Here is a 22,864-nt window from a genome sequence, read left to right as displayed (position 1 = left end):
AGTGGTGGATATAAGCAGCATGTCACAGCATAAGCAGCCCTGAGGATGGGTGCCGAGTCGGAGCTTGATACGTTGGCCATTATAGATAAATTTACCCGGTGGGAATGCTGAGAAGAGTTTACCCACGAAATTACTTATAAAGCTCATGTAGGGTGTTCGTAACGTTTTCATTTCAGCTCCGTTCTTAATATAAGCCCCTAGTCCTTTTCTTACCATGGAAAAAATTAATTCTTTATAATATTTCGACTTTACATCTCTTTTATTATTTTTTCTGTCGGTCTCGGAATAATATTGCGTTCAAAATGATGTCTTCTGTGAAAAACCGATCGACATATGTTGATAATTTTCGAGCGATGTAAGCCGGGCGCATAATCCTTAAAGTCCGCAGTTATCACTGTCCGGAATGGATGACATAAGCAGCGTGTCACATCATTTTTTTTCGATCGTTAGTTTGAAATACCCATCCATCGACTTTCTGTTATTTCTTTATTAAATCTTTCGCCACTCATGATGATGAAAGAGCTATATACGGGTGTGTGCCGCATGGTATATTGGATTTTACCTCGATGTTTAGTGACCGACTGCTGCTAACTTCTTCCCCATTATAAACAAAGAGGACTACCTTAAGAAGATGAAAGACACGAGATTTCTCCATCACCCCCCTCCAGTCCTTACTCCTCACCCTCTCTCTCCCACTGGAGATAAAAAGTCTGCAGCGCCAACCACCGCCACCATTTCCTTGAAGAAGTGACCAGCAGTCGGTCACGAAACGTTGGGTCAAAAACCGCGATACCTACCACGCGGCATACTCTCGTTTGTGATTTTTTGACTTTCAGATTTCATGCATGAGCCTCCATAGCTCAGGGGTTAGAGCACTGGTCTTGTAAACCAGGGGTCGAGAGTTCAAATCTCTCTGGAGGCATCTTTTTTATGCGACGTTTCTTGGCAATTCTTCAACATGAATATCTCATTGGTAAAATGTTCTCCCCTACATGGTTTTTTATACTCGAGAGCGAAATTATAATTAAAAATTCACTGTCACAGCCTGAAGTCAAGCACGTAAGAAAAGGTAGCCATGCGTTATTTTTGATTTTAAGAAACTATCCCACGAACGTTTTTCCGAAGCTTTAAATTCAGTCTACATTTCGGATGGTTTCCAAGGACCACAGGAAAGTGTTAGTTTCTTTTTTATTCTAAATGAATGAAATGACAGCTCGAGTCCTATAGGGTAGCTGCATCCTACGAATGATCCCACGATGATCCTCCTGTTTTGCAATTAGTTCTGGTGTGAGCCATACACTCAGATTATCTACTATAAGAAAACCATCACCTATCACAATATTAGCGAATATACAAACTTAAAAGGCTTGACCTAACTAGGAATCAAGTACCAATAGTAGTATTATTGGACCAATTTTTAGAATAATCATACCGGCCTGGGTGTCAGCGATCACGCTAGAAATCTCGCTAGGTTAAGTATCGTTTAGATTGGTAATAAAAAAGAGCGATTAACGTTTCTGCGCTTGCGCCCAAGATTAAAATGGCAAATTAAGAAATCATATGATGGGTTTGGGCGTGATTGGCTGACTACGACGATTGCATTGAATTTTAATGCCGTTAATTAATTTCTATTACATTTTGTACTCACGAAGAAGGAGAAATGTTAGGATTTTCATTGTTTTTATTTATTTGTGTACGAGGGTCGTATTTTTTCAACCTCCGGTAGCCTCCGATAAAAACACCACACAAGCGACAGGCGGGTACTGCGCGGAAAGGCCAACTGCGTGTCCTCCGTACCAAACGCTCAAGTCATTTCTAACCGTAAGTTGTTAGTTTTAGGTTTGTGGCAATCTCATTAGTTACACTGCCTCAATTGATTCTCCCGCTAAGTGCGCACTGCGGAGCGACAGCCAGAAAACTCGCCGAATGGCTCCATCTCAGCGCTGATGCAGCCCAACTGTTCCTTGAGCAGTTTCAATGAGACATTTTCAATCAAATTAATAGTAGCGGGCGTAACTTGGTGGAAATCCATAATCGCAGGAATAGAAGGATTAACAACTTTGCTATTTCCACATAGTAATTTATTGAGACCGACCATGTTTTCGTTACAGAGTAACATTATCAAGGTGAAAAATGCAGGTAAATTGACAACATATATAGCAGAAGGTTGGGTAGGGTTATTTCCGGGAGCCGTTGGTTAGGAGGAGGTGGGGATTGGGTTTGGAGTTAGGTTAGGCTAACGCCTGCCGATGAAGGATACGGTAAGATGACGCCTAACCTAACTCCAAACCCAACCCCTACCTCCCCCTAACCAACGGCTCCCGGAAATTACCCTACCCAACCTTCTGCTATTTATTCTGCCAATTTACCTGCATTTTTCACCTTGATAATGTTACTCTGTAACGAAAACATGGTCGGTCTCAATAAATTACTATTTGGAAATCAGGGGCGCAGCTAGAAATTAAGGCTTGGGGGGGTTTAGGTGCAACTAATACCGGTGTGTGTGGGGGTATGGAATACCCACCAGGATAAGCGGTAGGTGCGAGATCAATAAATTGCGGAATTTTAAGATAATTGGTTCAAAATGGTGATTTTTACGGCTTTCTGAGGGCTATTTTATTAATCCTTACGCTATTCTATCAGTAATATCAATCCAATTATGTATAATGAATTAAAATAAAAAATTTCTCTGAGCTCTGGGGGGGGGGGGGTTTATCCCCCAAAACCCCCCCTCGCTGCGCCACTGGTGGAAATAGCAAAGTTGTTGATCCTTCTATTCCTACATTTTCGATCACCCGCCCTGCAATGCCAACCTAGTGCCGTGTAACTTCCATCTTTCCGTTAAAATGAAGATGTGGCTGGGGGGGAAGCGTCTTCAAACGGGCGATGAGCTTCAAGACGGAGACAAAATTCATTGAAATTCATTGGCGCGGCTACATCCTATGAAGCAGGTAAAGTAAAGGTTGTCCACAGGCACGACTAATTCCTCAATCGCCGAAGCCATCATGTCGAAAGGACACCAAAAGTGTGTGTAATATTTACCAATGATATAATTTTTAATCAATTATTTTGTCTTCTGTTCATGGCCCATAGGAGCTTGAAAAAATACGGCCCTAGGACATATTTGTAGTAGATCAATTTATAAGTATTTTATTTGCTAACTATTTCCATTTCCCATTCCTAACTGAAGTTTGGTTGCCGATATTGACTTTAGCTTTTAGTTACTGAGTAGACATCTCGAGCACTCTTTTGCATTTTTACTTTGAGCTTAAGACTCACGAAAGAAGGTCATGGCTTAATCCGTTGGAGTGGTGGAGGACGAGAGAAAACTGCTGTTGGAGATTGGAGGAGTTGGAGTCGCCAGGCGTAGCGGATAATGAAGGCCAGGATAATGAGGCTTCCTTAAGCCGTATTAGTAGGGTGTGTTGGGAAAGCAGTAGAGGTTGGAGGTTGTAAAGGAGTATAGTGGAGGTTGAAAAAAAATTGTTAAGGCTGGAGCAAAATCAAAGTGTACCACATGAGAGAATCTGTGATCCTGTAAAACGTAGAAACTTGAGCCGCAGGAAATTCATCTACATCTACATACCACCGCGCAAGCCGCCACAACATGCGTGAAGAGGGGAGTGTTTGGGAACTAACCATTAACAAATAAAAAGAATATAAAACGAAGTTCCACCTAGCATTTACGAAAGACCTTTAATTTTCGGAGGAAAAGTGAATTTCCACACCCTCATACCCGAAATCCCTTCGGCCAAATATCTCTCTTAATTTATCATTTCTATCGGACCCGGCGGAGTAAAAGTGGGAGGAATGATGTTCAAATGAGTGAGATTCGCGGATGATCAGGCATTGATAAGCCAGTCTGCGAGGAGGTTTCAGGCTCTATCGGATGCGTTATACGAGCGTTGCGGGGAGAATGGGATGAGGATTAATCACAAGAAAACCAGGGTTATGCGATTTTGTAAAGCATCGCGAACGAGGAATGTGAGACTTAAGATAAGGTGGGTGCGGTAGAGATTATACTTGAATTTACGCTAAGTTTTGGAAAATAAAATCAGTCTCACCAATCTGTGAACAATTCAATATCCCCAGCAAACACTTCAAGCCAGGGTCGGTCTGGAGTGATTGGGGGCCCTCGGCTGGTGCTCACCATGGGGCCCTCCTTCCCGGGGGAATCGGGGATCCTTTTTTATAGGAAATTGACTTTGACGCTATGAAAAACGCTAGTGGGGGTTTTAGGCGCAACTAATACCGGGGAATAGGGGGGTATGGAGTAACCGCCTGGGTAAGCAGGAGGTGCGGGGCACTCCTCCGGAAATTTTTAAGATAAATAGTTCAAAATGGTGAGTTTTACGGCTTTATGAGGGATATTTTATTTATCCTTACTCTATTCTAAAAGTAATATCAATCCAATTACGTAAAATGGATTAAAGTTAAAAATTTCTCTGAGCTCTGGGGGGTGGGGGAGGGTTATCTCCTCCAAAACCCGCCTCGCTAAGCCTCTGACGAACGTAGCATAAAATCCATTCCGATTAATCTTCGTGAAACCGATTCCCTCAGCCGCAGCGACCTTTTCTGATTGCGCTTTGCTGAGGGGACTCTGTGGTCCAGCCCCAACCCACCCTTCCGCTAGCATTCTGGCACGAGAGGGATCAATGGATAGCCGGACAATCGTAGTAGCATGAGGAGACCAGAGATTGTGACCAATTGACGCCCTCGATGAAAGAGTGTGCCACTTCACTTCGTCTGATCCTCACGGGGCGAATGGCTCCAAAGAGTGGGGTGGGACGACATGGTGCCTCATAAATGTGTCCGTAAGGGGAGAAAAAGGGCACAATCCCCTCCCCCAAGAAATGGAAAAAATATAGAACAAATTAAACCCCGTCGTCTGAATTAGTTTAATAATTAAAACGCAATGGCATGGCCGCGGCATGGAGTGATGCTTCGTCACGAAAATTATATTTTTCGGATTTGTTTAAGCATAAAATATCATTGGGTGACGCAATTTACAATTAATTGGCGTAAAACAGCATTGATGAAAGCCCTCAGTGGCGCCGACTCCATAGGGCCTGAGGGGGCTCGAGCCCCCTCAAAAATTCGTCATGGGTGTGAGGAAAAAATGTGTTAGGCTTGTCGATTTTCCTCGGAGTGTCCAGATATCGAGATTCGAGTTGTCAGGGTTCTAATGTTGATCATAGGACTCTTCTAAAATGCTTAAAAAACATAAAACTCGCTGCTTATAAAATTTCCCGGGGCAAGATCCCCGGTTTGGGCCCCCGTAATACTTTTTGTAAGTCGGCATCCTTGAAAATCCCCTAACAATTATTTCATCACCTTCAGAAATTGCTAAGCATAATAATAATAAATGTAAATAAATAAATAACGCCATTCCATGTATCCGATCACTAAATTAAACTAAAACATTGCTCCGGGTGACAAGCTTCGAAAGGCTTAGCAGGGCAAAACATTAGGTCCCAAATAATATTGTTTCTACTTTGTGAAAACTTTTGGTCTCCCAATTTTTCATTTGTTTTTTCAAGTATATTTATTGTTTTTGATCGTGCAAAAAATTATTTGTACCTGTTTCCTCAAGCCGAAAAAATATTATTCTTAAAAAACTAATTATAACAGCACAATTTCCCCGTGAACCAAACCTTTGCCCAATAGGGTGCATCAGCACTAATCCAGTTATTATAATTGTTACGTCTTTATTTATCAACAGAATTTAGGAGAATACAGTCCTTTCTTACAATAAAATTGATGGAAACGCACATATATCCACGCCCTGGATGGGGAAAATCCACCCAGGCGGCATTCGAACCCGCGACCCCTGGATTAGCAGGCAAGGACTTTGTCCTACCCCCTCTGCCCCCCACCCCCGCGCCATCGAGGTCAGCAAAAAGTCCGCAGTCGGTAGGATTCGAACCTACGCTCCCAGAGGGAATCTGATTTCTAGTCAGACGCCTTAACCACTCGGCCACGACTGCATCTTTGATGTGACGATGCATTCTGTAATTCTAGTATTGGGTAAGCGCAAGATCGCCTAACTGGATTCGATGAATTGGGTTAGTGAAGAGGCTAGTGTGTTGGTTTCCCACCAATTTGGTCCGGATTCTAATCCCGGCGACGGCGGAGATTTTTCTCTCAATATCGGATACCTGCTTGAATTCTTTGAGGAGGGCATTTTAAGACGAACACTCCGTCCGCCATATGGGACGTTCAGCCGTGGTCCACTTGGCCTTTCGTCAAGAGAATGCAAACGCTGACGCCAGGTTTCTCTCTTGTCGAGCGACTAAGGGCGCACAAATTGAAATTAATTTATTAGAAAAACTGTTTGAGACGGCAAATTCTAAAAATAAAAATACCTACTTAAACTGTAAGTGATTTTAATGTAATTTAAACCACGTACAAAACCGCGCCATTCTTTCATGACAACCCTTCCTTACCTACCTTTCCCTCACCGCGCAAATGACTTCAGGTGTCATTTTATCTTTGGTGTATACATAAATGTCAACTAGTTCAGTGGTTATTCTAGTGCTAAAAATGAGTGTGACTGATAATAATTAATGGTATTTTCCAGCACTTGGTAACAATACAAGCATCACCTACCTTCGTACCTATGTCATTCACTCATGAATTTAACTCAGAGGCTGGTTTTGCATATGTGAGGATAGAGCTCGTCCCATATTAAGGCGTAGGCAACTTTTCTCAATAAGGATACCGGGCGGTTCTTTTCGCTGGCCTTCTTTCAACTACGAGGATTTACGTTTGGGGTGTCCAAATGCTTACCTTGAGATATGAGTCTGAGAGCCTACGTTCAGCTTCACCCTCTAGGCTACCAAGCTCCACAAAGAAAAAATTGTCTGCCGAGACCGCAATATGAACCGCGGTAAGCAATCGTCCGTATTCGTGTCTGGTGCTATTTAACTTTGTGCATTTGCCAATTCATCGCCTTTCCTCGCAGAAATTGATTGAAGTCGACCGTTAAATTTTTAACGGCGAATTCGGCATCTTTTACCTGGAAAAGATTGTTTAGGTACGTGATAGTTTTATAATCTACCTAATTGTAATTTGATGTGTCGGACTTATTTTTAGGGTCCAAGCCTTTATTTTTTAAAAGGAATTAATCTAATTAAAATAAATAATCGTATTTTTTTACATTATGGGCTATGTTTTAGAGGTTACTCAGAAGATTTACAATTATGATTATTGTTTATCGCGTTGGCCGCAAATACTTTGGTATCATACTCTATTCTAACTATATTTTATATAAAGTGTGACATAGTTTACGCTGTGCTGATTTCAGTGGCGGATTTAGGGCGGGCGGCAGGGGATAGGAGGTGGGGGCGAACCCCCTGTAAATTCAAGAAAAATTGAGAAGATGATAATCTTTAAAATGGTTCTCAAATAAAAGATTTTATTCTAACAGCCTTTCAAATGATATTTTAAAATAATTTATGAAAATCTAAGAGCTTCTTGTCTACACAAATCAGACCTCAAATGACAATATCGCGAAGTATTTCATGTCACCAAGCGCTGCGGATAGTAATGAAGGCCTCCCCTCCCCAAAAACTACGAAATTGATCCACTCCTGGCAGAAATCATGATTTCCAGGTACTTATATAAAACTCAAATACGTGACCTGGTTATTTTAACTTGTTTGTTTGTTCCAATCGCTGGAACCTTGCGTGTAATTAGACAAATTACATATTTATACAACGTAAAGGGCAAGAATCCTTATTTGAAACCAATTTATATCTGGTTGTTAATGCAATCAACTTATTTTTAATGTAAGTCTTTCCAAATGTCCCAAACATTCCTTTTTCTTTGTTTCAACAACGCCTTAGCGACCCAACATATTCTAAATCTGGACGCTGAGGTTAAATGTGGTAATTATTTTCGCCAAATTTGCGTTTGAGCATCTAAATCGACCAATTATTATCTATCCATTTTCTCCATTTGTCATAAGTGAATACCGTGCCGTGACGTCATGCGCGTGCGCTCCGATGACGTAGTGTTTTCAAGCAGCCTGTGAAGAGTAATTTTTAAAGACTCATATCTCAGTTAAAAAATATTATTCATCCGTGATATTATCGCCGAGTACATTTGAGGTAGGGACCTTCTTATTCCAGTATTTTAAAAAATTATGCATGTTCCACATTGGTTTGTAACTCACTTCCCATTGTCGGATCGGCTTGAAATTTTCAGTACCGATGAGAGCCAAATGACAGTGAATTCTTACACTAGGTCTTCAGAGGCATAATAAGCCAGTGGCGATGCGAGGCGGGGTTTTGGGTATAAACACTCTCAAAGCTTTTTTTTATGGAAAATCGCGTTTTTTAAATATCTTTTATTTAATTTTTATTTGAGGTCACCATAGTATGCAGGGGAAAGAAAGGCGACCGTTGACAAAGGGAATGGCAATGGTTGCATCCGCAGTGGAACTGAAAGACTGCGGGAGAGTAAGGATATGAGAGCTGTATAGGATTGCCAACTCGTCATTCAAGATTGGCCGGAAGGATTTAATCGCTCTTTGTATGTCAATTATTTCGAACGACAGTAGCTGGGGAATCCAATTCCACCTTAGGTGTTAAGTATCAGTATCTACAAACGACTTTTCATATCTTTTAAAAATTAAATGTTATTCATAAATGCAGGATTCGTTTTTACGAGATTCTATTCAACATTTGTTGCTATAATTATCGCCGCTACTTTTAAACGTTCAACATAGCGCGGGGATGGTACGATTAATTATTATCCTGGTATTTTTTTTTATTTTAGACTTTTACAAAGGTGATTTCCAGGGGATTTCGTTTGAGCTACAAATATCCCGATATTTTTTACTACTGAGAAGCAAGTATTGTTTTTCATTTGTTTTCCAATCATTGGTTTGGATATGTGGTCGTTCTTTAACATGCAACTTTTTGCGTACGTGTTAGAATGCACACTGTGCTGTGCAACATTTTCACGAAGGCTCTTCCTATGACGTATGAACATCGATTAACTCCTTCCGGCCACTCTTGTGAGCACGAGTTGGCAGTCCTATACGGCTCTCATATCCTAACCCTCCTGCAGTTCTTTCAATGCCACTTCGGATGTTACCATACCAGTACCCTTTGTCAACGTAAACTTTTTCCTCTGGGATCTATTTTTATTTCTTTGAGAATGGTTGATCTAACATAGCTGCGTAACATAGGTATTTATTAGGTACTTCAGTAAAGCAACTGGATTTCATGATATCGGGGTATTTATGGCTGGCACGATAAACATTAAACATGATATTAATTCCAAATTCTACCATCTAAATAACAATGGTTATCGTCGAAAATATCGGGTCACACTGATAAAGATTTCACTGATTTTTCCAGGAATAACATCATACTCTTTCAGAAATTAATAATTCAAGAATATATATTGTTTTTAAATACGAATAATATAAGAAGCTATCACTCCCTGATGGACAACTCGTTGTAGGTGCTGACACTAAAGAATAAATGTAAACAACAAATTTCAAGGTGGCTTCTCAGTACCATTAAAATGAGTTCTTAATATCTTTTGAAATAGTAAAATTTTTATGCGCGTGATTTTATTTTAAATATTTTATTTATTTAACCGTTTATTTCGGACCTGGACATATATTGCGGCTCCCAGTTGCTATCCACTATGCTACACCGTAACAATTCTGTTTTTAATCGCTCTGAACGTCGAAGCCTATCACACAACGCAGCAGGATCCAGCACTTATCAGCCTTATTGTCCATAAGTATTCTAATACGTACAATCTTTTAACTCGTAAAAGTAGTTAAAATATCGCACTGCCATCCATTTTACCCTATTTTATTCACCAATTGAGTCTGTTTGACCTAGGTAGCGGCGGGGTTTTGTCCTCGCAGGGTATTTCTAGCTCTCCAGTAAAAGTTTTTATTCCAAAAGTTTAATTAATAATGTTTTAAAACTATTGATGAAAATCTTAAGACTCTTGTCTACGCATATCACACCTCAATAATCATTATCGTGGAGAAGTATTGTACACCACCAAGCACTGCAGATAGTAATAAACCTTCTGCTGTCCCCAAAAACAACGAATTTAATCGGCTCCTGGCTGACATTATGATTCTCAGGTACTTAACGAAAGCTAAAATACATGCCCGGTTATTAAACCTGGTTTTAAATGATATGAAAAGTTGATTGAGATACTTAATACCTACGGTCAGTGGGGTAGCCATGGGGGAAAGGGGTTTTTCGGGTCACAAAAGAGGCGCCAAAAAAGTAAGATGGCCTCAATAAATAACTTATAATAACCACTGGTACAGAGTCACTGTTTTTGAGTCCTAAAAATCACGTTTTCAACATCAAAAACCCCAAAATTTGAAATCTCCGGTAAACCCCCCCCTCCACAATTTCAAAATCCTAGCTACACCACTGCCTACGGTGGAATTGGATACGAAGACAACTTTCGTTCGAAATAACTGACATACAATGAGCGATTAAATTCTTCCGGCCAATCTTGAATCCACGAGTTGGCAATCCTATACAGCTCTCATAACCTTATTCTCCCTCAGTTCCTTTCAATTCTTATATTCTTATGCGGACGTAACCATTGCCGTTCCCTATATCAACTTTCGCCTTTTCAAACTTCTGAGAAAATACTGAGATAAAACATTTAAATTATAGAAACAGGAGAATGCTGACAAGGGCGTGCTCCATGAGGGTCAACTTTAGAGCTGTGAAGCTAATTTTTCTTTTAGTACTAATTTAAATTTATTCTTAATTATTTTTCTCTAAACGGGCCTTAATTCGTCGCGAAAATGATAGGTCGAGCAGGAATGATGGACCGGCTCAAACTCGTGTTTTAACGAATTGACCTATCTTTGTAACTTGTTGGTAAATAAATTAATCGAACGTGAAGCAAGCGAGATATCGAACGACCTAGCCCCACGCCATTCAAACAGCCCCATTCCACATCCTCTGAAGGCCCCTTCCCGTCAACACCCGCGCTCGGAGTCGCGCGAGCCCAACCGCTCCGCCCTAACCAGTCTCCTGGGACACCCAGCGCTCTGTGTAAACTCCCTTCCTGGCCCCCCACCCCCGACCCTGTGCCATGTCAATTGACTTTTTAAGTGGCCGGGATGGGGGCGTTTGGGGCGAAGCAGGGGAAGGGGGATGAGGGAAGTGGTGGGGGGTGAACGAGGGGTGGGGGGGAGGATGTGGAGGGGGGTTGCGCTAGGGTAGGGTGGATGGGGGAAGTGAGATACCTAAATGAGTTAGGGGAAAGTATTATGTAGATATTACATTCCGGATAAATGGGAAACATAGGGACAAGTACACTCCGCCCCATTCAACAGCGGTTCCATTTATCCGAAGCACTCCGTAAAGTCATGAAAGTTGAATTGTGCCCAAGAAGACTTTTTTTCCTGGCAATTCTTGTAAATTTCACCGCTGTTCACGCGGCAGTCTCGAAATGTTACTCACAACAGCTAAATGAGTTAGGGGAAAGTATTACGTAGATGTTACATTCCGGATAAATGAGAAGCAACGGTAACAGTACACTTTGCCCCATTCAACAGGTGTCCCATTCATCCGTTGCACACCGTAAATTCACGCACGTTGATTTGTAACTAAGAATACAATTTGTTGCTCATGGAAATTCATGTAAATTTCACCACCTTTCACGCGACAGACTCGAAATATTACACATTACCGCTAAATGAGTTAGTGGAGAGTATTACGAAGATATTACATTCAGGATAAATGGGAATCTTCGAGACAAGTACACTTTCTCCCATTAAACAGCAATCCCATTTATCCGAGGCACTTAGTAAATTCATGGAAGTTGAATTGTAATTAAGAAGACATTTTCTCTCATGGAATTTCATGTGAATTTCCCCGCCGTTCATGCGTCAGGCTCAAAATATTACACATTACCAATATGCGCGGCTTTACCGCATATTTTACCGTATCTTTGCAGAAGCGATGGATTTAAGATATCGTTTTATTCCATTCACAATATGGGATCATAATACCTGTGATAGTTTAGCTTTAGGATAGCTTGACTCGGATTAGATGAAATAGTCTCTGCATATATAGTTATTAATTGCTATAATTGACAATATATCTGCATGCATTTCTTGGCGTGGATAAATCACTAACTATGCTAAATTTTTGTTTCTTACAACTAGGTAGTAGTGTTATTTGCATAGGTAATAGCATGTTTGTGTCTTTAGCACTCTCCCAGTTTCAGGTCTGACCACGTGTCGTTGTACTGTGTGCTTAACCTGTGTCCTGCAGGCGAGCGCATTTCTGATTAAGGCTAGGATGAGGGCTGCATGCCTAGTGTGGAATCATTCCGTGCCACACCCTGATGGTGGCTTGCATGGTACCTCGAAACTAGAGTTGTGACTTCAGCAGGAAGAAAAGCGAGAGATGACGGACAGGGCTGGTTCTAGACATTTTTCTAGTGTAAGCGAACAAAAGTCCTCACCCCCTCAATCTCTTTAATTTCCTTGTTTGATTAGTACTGAACATTGGACTGAGCGCTAAGGCATGCTCTCTTGCTTGGTACCCTACGTGGCCTTGTACTTAGCTTACCGCTTATCTGGCCCTGAGGACGGATCACTGACGGAAACTTTCATCTGGGATGCAGGCAAATGTTCTAAACTTCCAGCCATTGCACATAGGTTCTCAATTATATACTTGTACACATTATCTCATTTATAGACATACTAATTTTTATGTCTCCAACTTCTAATTTTGTTTAATAGCAACAGCTGCAAAATGAAGAAAAATAGTCAATTTGTAATCGTGTGGGGATATAGTAAAGTCTGACCCACCATAGTGCTTTTATATTATAAAAGGCACTAAATTTCAAATGAAATTTAAGTCCCCTGGAGTCTACCCACACCACCCTTGATCCACAAAATCCTCATTCAATTGGAATATCAGTAGAGCCAGTGTGATCTCACTCATAACATGCCAACAAGGAAGATTTACCCCTAATTTTATCCTCATGTTCACAAAAGTATATGAGTCCATATTTTATCTTTGTTTTAAAGCACTATTTGAAATAAAATTTTATCTCATTACCAAATAAAGCTCAGCAGAATATAATTATTTCCCTGTAATAGTTTATATAGAATATAAGTGTGGTGACCTTATGGCACAATAAAAACAAATGCAAATGGGACAGAGACATTTATTGAAAACTAGGTGCTTACACAGCTGACTTCAGGTTTAAAAGCACTTGTTGCCGCAGTCACTTTTTGGTCCATTTTTCACCATGTGCTCTGACTCTCACATCTGGGCCCCTCAAGGTTGCTGATTCATTGCCCTTTGATACCTGTTCGATATAACTGATATTAGTGCATCATGGCGGGCCTTCAAAATAGTTCCCTCGCATCAATAAACGGTGGATAAACTGCTGATTGGGGTGATATAAAAGGCAGAGATTCATATTTTTATAATTTTATTCATTTAATTATAACATATCACAACTGTACAAATACATTTATAAATAAAAAAATCTTGAGAAACCGCTAGACTTGGATGACCAAATGTCAAATAATAGATCCCAACATTAGCAGAGAAAAACACTTGAATTGTTTGAAGAAGTTTTATATCACAGAGGAAGGAATTATTTTTAAAATATGAGGCTTCACATATATTGTAAGGATAGTTCTTCTTTGTACAGCTCCCAATTATCCATTGGTCTACTTCATCAAACGTAAATGAAGAGATTAGTGTGGTGCTAGAGGAAATGCTGATCCCTTGCCCATTGTAATCATGGGTTGTGGTTATTTACACTTGTGAAACAATTTTTTAATGAGTATTCTTGGGCTGAAAAAGCATTTCCAGGCTTGAAATATCATCTACGGAAGACTGTAGAGGTATACAGATATTATTCTTGGTGTGAAAGTTATATGATATGAAATGAAGAGGATACATCTGAAAAAAATGAATGACTCTTAATTCTAAGGGTTTTCTTTCCAGGGCAGTGCCATTATGTTACATACGTGTTCTTTAGTTTTGGATGATCTGAACAACAGCAACATTAAATATTCATAAGTACATACTTTTTCATTGATGATTCCATCAATCTATAATTGAAGCACAATAATTAGTAAAATTTAATCGGGTTAAGAGTTAAATAATGAGTACCATTTGCCATGGACTTATCATTTATGAACTTAATGAGCTTCAATGGAATGCTGGTCAACTTGTTCTTAATAATACTGCTCTTGGTTGCCAATTCCATCACAACCTAAACCTCTAGGTTATTGAATTGCTTTTGGTGATGCCCTTGATTTACATATATTCTCTTCCTTTTAGAAGGAACGAGCCTCCTAGTGATTAAAACTTGATTTAAGTAATGGTCGCAGTTGTTGGTTGCTGGGCTCTTTGGCTCTCTGCAGCCTCCTTCTTCTTTTCTTTAGCTGACCTGAAAAATATAAAAGACAGTGATTTTATTTTAAAGCATATGCATATATGGGTTAAATTTTAATGAATTTCTTGACATAAGATATCAATTTATATTTGTTCATGATATTTCTGTTTAAATTTTTTAGTTACTCCATTTCCACATCATAGCCTAACTCTTTAACTGCCTGTCCATAATGAGTGGAATATGCAAAGACTTCCAAGGCTTTCTTTATCGGGAAGTTTGAAAGATTTTATATTTTAAATTATTTCTAGTACTCAAATTCACTTAATAACTCTACAGTTCTCCCAACGCTGGAGATATATTAGTGCTGAAAACTATGGAACCAAGGAATAAATTTAGTGATGAAATATAATTTTTACAAAGGAATATATAACAATGCCACTATTAAATTGTGAAAAGGTAGGCCAATAAAACAGCCTTTGGCATCCAACCAGGGTCGATATATCAGCCCACTGGCAGTGAAAGGGTTTTATTACAAGGTGTTAATTAATTCATAGGCACATGGACCTTTAAATTTCCTTCTCCCGTAAATTCTAATAGACGATATTTGCAGAAGAGTGTCATGTAAATGATTCAATTCCAGATGTATGATGGGGCACAATTAGATAACTTATATCTACCGATAGTTGATCAGTTTAAAAATAAATGACCAATTTTGCATTGGCTTGTTTGTGACTAGATTTTGGCTTTGTAGCATCGTAGTTTTATAATAATTGGGTCGGTTTTCTGGTTTAATACATGCTTCATGCAATGTGGTGTCATTTCACCTCCTTTTCTGGCTGAAGTATCCTTAGGTATGGCTAAAGTGAAATTTAGAGGAAGTGAAATTTCTCCACAATCAGATTGGAATGTGAACGATACTCAAGAATTTACCCATGTTTTTCTACAAGAAATCAATTCGATTGCTCTTGAAGCCTTAAATCCTTATGTCCATAAGATCATTAGGTCAGTGGAGTCTGAAATTAACGTAACAGATGTGCAAAGGTAGACAGGTGATGGCTTCTATTAATAGATTAGATTTGGTAGAAATTTTGGGTGTATCAAATACAATCAGTCTCCATCAATAATGAACATGCTACAATAACTTGATTTTGTATATTGATGATTTTCATATTTGATGTGAAAACATTGATTTTCCTACCCCACAAATGATTCATGCAAGCTCACAAAATTATATACAATGGGCATGCATTATTTATACTTGGCTCTCATAGTTCCCCTTATGCATTTCAATCACATATCATTATGACTATTCCTTTGTCTTAAAAATATGGGTTCTTCAACACTTATTTTCCCATTTGCAAAAAATATTAGAGTTTGGTTTGTTCAGTTCCTCTGTTTTCAGTTCTTATGGACCTTGAGCCTAGAACCCAAATGTGAACCAAAGCCAAAAAGAATCAGTAACAAAATAACTTGTGCAAAACCTTGTTTGAAAACTTTTCATGAGCAGTGAAGACGTAAAACATGATTAGGTTATGGATCCAATCGCTTGCAAGACGTCTTGATGTGTTAATTTAAATAGCTTTCACAATATGCTATAATAAAACTATTAATAGTTTTTGACTTTGAAGCAATAAAATGAAGCACTTGACAAAGAACCAAATGTGGTTAATGAGATCACGAATAGGGTACATAGTTTCCTTCATCAAAGAAAACGAAAGGCATTGATTGCGATTGCTTACCCACCATTAGTGTATTAATAATATACAAATTATTTGGTTTTAGAAATCCCAGTTTAGATGAATGTTAATGGTCAAGTTTAACCTTATTTTAAAAAGGCCGGACTGGTGCCCATGCGATGCCACTCCACATGACGCCACAGGGACCTTAATGCTATAAGAGTAGAAAGGAGTTTTACATCGTCTGAGATTACCAATGCATGCATGAGGCACAGAGCTCAGGGAAACATCTCTTAATAATCACCTATTAAAATTGCCTAAGGTCAGAAAGTTCCTTCGTTTGATAGGGAATTAATAATCCTTATTTGACCCAAGCGCTACCTGCTAGCAGAGTACTCTGCAACCTTCTAGCAGCCTGCATTGTATCGGCGCTCATAGCCTCTCACCAAGGTGGCCCCACACAGCGGTAGCCGGAACCAGAATGATGTCACACGGGCTTTTCCCGGCATTCATACTTAGCAATCGCGTTTTCGTGCGCTTGAAATTTTTTCACTTTTCATTTAATAGCGAAAAATAGATATCCCCATTTAAAAATCTAAAAGTGTAAAATACGTACTCCAGGAGTAATAATCTTTCAATTTGGGCAATAAAAAAATAGGAAACCGCCATGTGATGGATTAAGTAGGGGTTGTCCCCCATTTATTTCTGGAAAAATTGAATAGATGATATTCTTCACAATAGCTCACCAATGAATTTTTTATTTCACCAAATTATAAAAAAATGAAATGGATTGATTCAGCTTTCATTTTGTGAAAATCCATGCTGAATGAATAAAAACAACCTGTGTTATTTTCACAGAGATTTTTTAATGATGCGACACATTTCAATACTGAGGCATCATTCTCAAGTAAAATGCTGGACAAACTTCAAGCACAACTCAACTTTCCCCTTCCTCCAATACCCCCTCATCCCTAGCTAATGCATAGTTTGTACCAGGGGCGCAGCTAGCAATTAAGGCTGGGGGGGGGGGGGGAAGTTAGGTGCAACTAATACTAGGGCGTGTGGGGGTACGGTATGCCCACCAGGATAAGAGGTTGGTGCGAGATTAATAAATTGCGGAATTTTAAGATGAATCGTTGAAAATGATGAGTTTTACAGCTTTCTGAGGGATATTTGTTCCTGTTTTCCAAGCCTCGTACGCGCGACCGCGCTCCTTGATCACGGATACACGGCAGCAGTTGCGACCTGGCCAACTTGTGCGAGATGCGACTACATGGTGTGGTGCCTGACAGTGTAGTTTCCATTGTCAAGCAGTAGTTTTGAAGCATTCATGCAAACCACTTTTCTATATTCGTGATCACACAGCCACGGATGTGTGGTTTTCGAAACCAGGCCTTACATGGAGCATTAATAATATGAGTACAACCATGTTATCGCCGCTAAAAAGATCGCAAACTGGCGAAGAAAGCTCTCAATGAGTCCGGGAAGCACTCTTAAATAACAGAATAACTGCACAAATAATAATATATTGTTTGTTTTATGTAAATTATGAACATTACAAGACATTTAAGAGAAAGTTTAGATTATCCGTGTTTTCTGATTATTCGTGCTGTCTCTCCCCATCATTAGTGGAAAATCGGGAGTGTACTGTACATACTGTGGAACCTGGATAATTTGAACTTCTATAATTCAAAATATTCTTTAATGCGAATATTTCTCATGGTCCCTAGCATTTTGTATTCAAACAATGCTAAAAAAATCATGGATAATTCGAATTTTATTTTGGATAATTCGAATTTTTGGTTTGTCAAATTAAGGTTTAAATATTCTATTAGTAAATGAAGTACATATTTAATGCTTTTAATCTCTTTGGTTATAATACTGCAGTAAATTATTATATGAATATTAGTGAGCAGTGTATTAAGCTATGACATCTTGTCTAAACTTATACAATTTCGAGTTAAGTTGGTAGTGCACAGCAGTTCAGATTTTTCTGAGGACATTTTAAGGTTAGAATAAAAATGTTACTATACTTTACTGCGTAGTTTGTTGAAATAAATATTCCTATTTTAAGATTACTTTAATCTAGGTAATTGGTGTTAATCAAAGTACATATTTATATTTCTAGAGTGTCAATTTAATATAGAGTTTTGACTGGAAATATGAATTTTATTGTATTGGAACAATTTTTTAAGGACTTCTTTAATTAGAATTTTTGGATATTTTGAAGTTTTTAACTGGTCCCTTGATTTTCGAATTATCCAAGTTCCACTGTAATTGCAAATGTGGTTTGAAATGTATGTAATCTTACGGAACATGAGTAAAACCGTTTTCCTCACCTTGCCATTTCTTCTCCCTCTTCTATTGTTTGGGGCATTCGGCGATTTGCAGTCTCAGGCAGGAGAAGTACACACAAGCCACCAATCACTCCCAATGCACCCAGTGTACCCATCGGTAAATGCGCATCCATCTGAGACTGAGAAGAATGAAAGAAAATACTATGTAAACATCTAAGGTCATTCACATTAACATTGAAATAAGACGATGATTATGGAAGGTCCATGCTAGTATTAGCAAGTGACATTTTGAGATACTAGTACATATTTGCAAGAATGCCTGTGGTTATTATTGAGAGAGATAAAATATTATTTACTTGATTTCAAATTGCATTTGCCAATTCTTCATGCAATGTAGTAGCTGCAGGGTTAAAAATGACATATGTAATAATGATATAGGCCACTTATGAAATCAAAAAAAATGCATTGTATCTTTCCTGAAATAAAATTTCAAAATTTGTGAGGGTAAAATAATGATATTAATTGAATTACTCCGCTAATTTCTAAATTTAAACGGAAAATACTACTATTTAAGTAATCAATTCCACCAATTGGTGCAAACTCTTTTGCTCAGTTTTTGCCAGTGAGGCTTTTTTTTTCTTTTAGAAAATCCAGCTTTTTTCTGCATGCTGTGGATACACCATCACACAATTGGCATGCTTAAAATATCATCATACAAATCATCAGCATGGCATGGAGCCCTATACATTTCTAATGCTATATAGTACACCATTGTACTACATGGGAATAGGTTCCATAATGATCATAGTTCAGGGATGTGGGCAGCATAGTTAGAAGCATCTGATGGGACCTGCTGGAAGGTTGATAACAATGCCACTGTCAGTAGATGGCACTCAGGGAAAAGTGAGACCATCTAAAATCTAAATAACAGCAACAGCAACATTAGGCATGGAGTCATTGGCTCTCTGACCTGTGTCCTATACATAAGTACTCCCATGGAGCAATATCCTCCATATACCAGAGGTGACTCTTCCCTATCAAAAGTATCTATGCTCTTACTCTAGTTCTTGAATTAAACTCGATGGCTTCAGGCTTAACTTTGTGAAAATCCATTGTAAACAATTAAAAGGTATCATACTTTTTCACACAATTTAAGTAACTATTTAAAGATGTCACTCTGAATTTTATACTCAAGGTCTGGTAGAGTTTAGCCTTCTTTGCTGTACTGGCATTTTCAATAAACCCGATGGTTTCAGGCTTAACTTTGTGAAAATCCACAGTAAACAACTAAATTGTGTGAAAAAGTACCGTACCTTTTTAATTATTTTCTGGAATCAACCCTGAAAAGTATCAGTTTTCTTCTTGAGATGATCTTTAAAGATCTTTAACAATTGTTTTTGTAAACAGTATTTTTTTTGGGCTCTGTTCATGGATGGTTAGCCAATACCTACAGATAAATTCACTCATTGGTCAGGCCACAGGTACAAAGGTAGTATATCTTTTTTGTATATCTGTCAGTATGGCCTAAATAAGTTTTCCTACATGCTGTAAATATCCGTAGGGATACATACTATTTTTTCTTAGTGGATTATTTGCAGCAATTTTGTGGATTTATTGCTGCAATGACTTATTCCACTACATAATGTTGAACGAGGACCCTCAATATATATTTTCTTGACGCTGCTTTCTATGCATGATCATATCAAAGATGCCTTTCCATCTTTTTTGGTTACTTCAGCCTTCACATTTCAAATCTTCCACGCAAACTAAGTTAAACGTGCTGATGCCATCCCGAGGAGGAACTACCATCACAACATAGTACCAGTGAATTCTCATTGGGGGCAGCACATAGGGATATGCATATAAAGGATGGCTGCCAAAAGAAAATATTGAAACATGATAGTGATTAACAAAATCAATCCAACCAAATTTCCATTTTCTCCCTCTAAGGATTTGGATAGGATTTTTGGATTCTGATTTTTGGATTTGTACTGTTTACATATAATCAACCAGGTGCGCAGCTAAGAATTGAGGCTGGGGGGGGGGGGGGGTTAATGGGTGCAACTAATACTGGGGGGTATGGAATACTGGAGGTTTGGTTGGCCTACCCCAGAAAATTTTAAGATATATGGTTCAAAATGGTGACTTTTACTGATTTCTGGGGGATATTTTATTAGTCCTTACACAATTCTATAAGTAATATTTATCCAATTAAGTAAAATTGATTAAATTTTAAAATTTCTCTGATCTGGGAGGGGGGCTTATCCCTCAAAATCCCCTTTGCTATGCCATTGTCATCAACTGGTTCTCTGCTCCTTGGCAGGTCCCAAACACTACAGTCGTCTCCACCTCCTCCTGCCCAAGGCCTTCTCTTTGGTTATTTTATATGTACCTTCTTCCCATCTATATTTCCTTCTTTTACCTATGTATTCAGTTTAAATATGCTTATGGAGGAAAAGCATTTAGCCCTGTATCTACTGGTAAAGTTACACTTACCAAGCCCCACAAGTAGGGGACCAGCATCAGCGCCACTCCTGCTGGTATATTTGATGATCCGACACCAAGATTTCTCACAACTGTTGGGAACAGTTCAGCTGTAAACACTGGAAGCATTGCATTTGAAGCAGAAATGGAGAATTTGCCCGCCATGGCCATTGTGATTGTTACCCACTCCAGATCAGCTCTTCCTGTTGTAAAACATAAAAAGATTTTAAAAATATAATTTTAAAATATCCCTTGTTTTTTATGCAACTTATTCAGGAGGTAGAAAATGTTTTTATTTCTAAGGGGAAGGGCAGCCCTTGATGAAATTAAAGATATTTCTAAATTATCTTCTTTAACGATGAGCAGTGGCGTAACTATTGGGGGGGGGGGGGAGGGGGATGAGGGGAAAGATCCCCCAAAACATCTGAGAAATAAAAAAAAATATTTAAAACTATTGTCTAGTTTTGACATATAAAAACTCCATCTGCTTTAAGTTAAAGATCATTTATTAATATCATGGCAGTAAGTCATTTGAGTCATTGAGATGAGTCATTTTTTCAAAAAATTTTCCTGCACAATTGCCTGGGGGGAGGTTGGCCACCCGAGGCCCCTCCGTCCCCCTTCCCCAAAGCATATTCCTAGCTAAGCTACTGATGATGAGTAATTTTAGAGTTTTGGTGAAGCAGTAAGTATGGACAAGAGGATGGAAGTGCATGGAATGATTTTTTGTAATGTATTGTAATTATGTATTTAAAACCAAAGGAAATCAAGTTGTGGGACAACATTTGAATTCCATCAATGCAATAGTTTCAATGATTAAAATTGAAATTGAATGAGGATATTGCATGACTGTGCTATATTATTACATAAATACATATTTTATTAAATTTGCAAAGGTAATTGTTATTTTGTTCCTTACATGAAGCGGCTATTGACAGGGCTGATAGTCATGAGACAATTCATAAGTCGAACAAAAAATTTCTAGAGCATGCACCAAATTTTAATTTTGGGTTTGCTCAATTCAATATGTACTTGGGAAGAGTCTTGTTGAATTCTCCTCACCTAGGGGTACTGTGAGAGTGCAGAGGCAAGCAACTCCACTTCCTAGCAATGACAAACATAAAGGCCATCTTCGTCCCATCCGTAACAGGAATAGAATGCAGATTGCAATTGCTGGAAGTTCTACTGCTCCTAAAATTTTGAAAGAAAAGAATTTTATGTTGTAAATCATTCACACAAACATGCTCCAAGTAATGGTTTACACTAATAATACTATTCTTCCCCTCTGCTCTCTTTGTCCCTGAGAGCACTTGTGCTGTCTCTACCTGTTCCTCCTCCAAAAAATTCAAGGAACACATAATTCTTTAGGCACGGTGAACTGGGACCATAGTTAAAGAGACCTCATGAGATTGGAAATTTACTGAAGTAGGTACTCATGATGCGCTTAATTTAGGTGACGTATATCTTTTTATGGAGAGTTAAACAGAACTTTTAAATAGGACCTGAGATCATACACATTGTAATCTGAGAGGAGATGATGTCTTAATAAGTCGAAATTTTATGCTTTGAAAATTCTGCTCATAGGCTGAAATCAGGTAATCAATAAAAATTCAATTTTAGTTGAATTATATTTTTTATTTAGTTCATGTAATCTCCGGTGTTTCTTCTGATTTACTAACCTGAGAGCACTGTGTTCACATATATATTCCCCCCAATGTTGCTCAAATTCAGGACCAATCCATAGTACACAAAGTACAAGACAAACCAGATGACATATAGGAGAAGGGAGTTCTTCCGAATATTTGGAGTACGAAAAAGATCCAGAAAACCAAGTTTAGGTGCTTCTTCATCACGAGATCTCTCTGCTGAAGGTGGTGACTGTGCATGGGCCTGAAACGAGGAAGATTACTATGAGTTAAAATAAGTCAATTACTTCATGCTTTGAACTGGGCAAGACTGCATTCATTATCATTACATTTTCCACTCAAGTTAAGCCCTTAGAAGCCCCAAGTGAAGTGTCTAATGGTA

General features: G+C 38.7%; 1 protein-coding gene and 2 non-coding genes across 6 annotated transcripts in view; 1 reads left to right on the top strand and 2 right to left on the bottom strand.

Moving 5' to 3' along the window:
- The first annotated feature begins 849 nt into the window (after positions 1 to 849).
- Trnat-ugu lies at positions 850 to 922 on the top strand. The gene has a single exon. It is a non-coding gene; the product is annotated as a tRNA-Thr (tRNA).
- A 4,983-nt stretch (positions 923 to 5,905) lies between these two features.
- Trnas-aga lies at positions 5,906 to 5,987 on the bottom strand. Its single transcript has one exon. It is a non-coding gene; the product is annotated as a tRNA-Ser (tRNA).
- Positions 5,988 to 13,641: 7,654 nt separating this feature from the next.
- LOC124165377 (organic cation transporter protein-like) overlaps positions 13,642 to 22,864 on the bottom strand; it is a 217,037-nt gene continuing 207,814 nt past the window's right edge. For all 4 annotated transcript variants that reach the window (XM_046542759.1, XM_046542757.1, XM_046542761.1 and 1 more), the window contains exons 8-12: positions 22,516 to 22,726; positions 21,899 to 22,027; positions 20,849 to 21,039; positions 18,395 to 18,531; positions 13,642 to 14,433 (exon numbers count right to left, since the gene is read on the bottom strand). In XM_046542759.1, coding sequence (XP_046398715.1) covers positions 14,358 to 14,433; positions 18,395 to 18,531; positions 20,849 to 21,039; positions 21,899 to 22,027; positions 22,516 to 22,726 — 744 coding nt within the window. In that variant the 3' untranslated portion in view covers positions 13,642 to 14,357. The remainder of the gene's footprint in view (positions 14,434 to 18,394; positions 18,532 to 20,848; positions 21,040 to 21,898; positions 22,028 to 22,515; positions 22,727 to 22,864) is intronic.

The sequence above is a fragment of the Ischnura elegans genome, chromosome 9 (genome assembly GCF_921293095.1).
Source record: "Ischnura elegans chromosome 9, ioIscEleg1.1, whole genome shotgun sequence".
NCBI lineage: Eukaryota > Metazoa > Arthropoda > Insecta > Odonata > Coenagrionidae > Ischnura > Ischnura elegans.
This window is presented reverse-complemented; position numbering and strand designations above follow the sequence as displayed.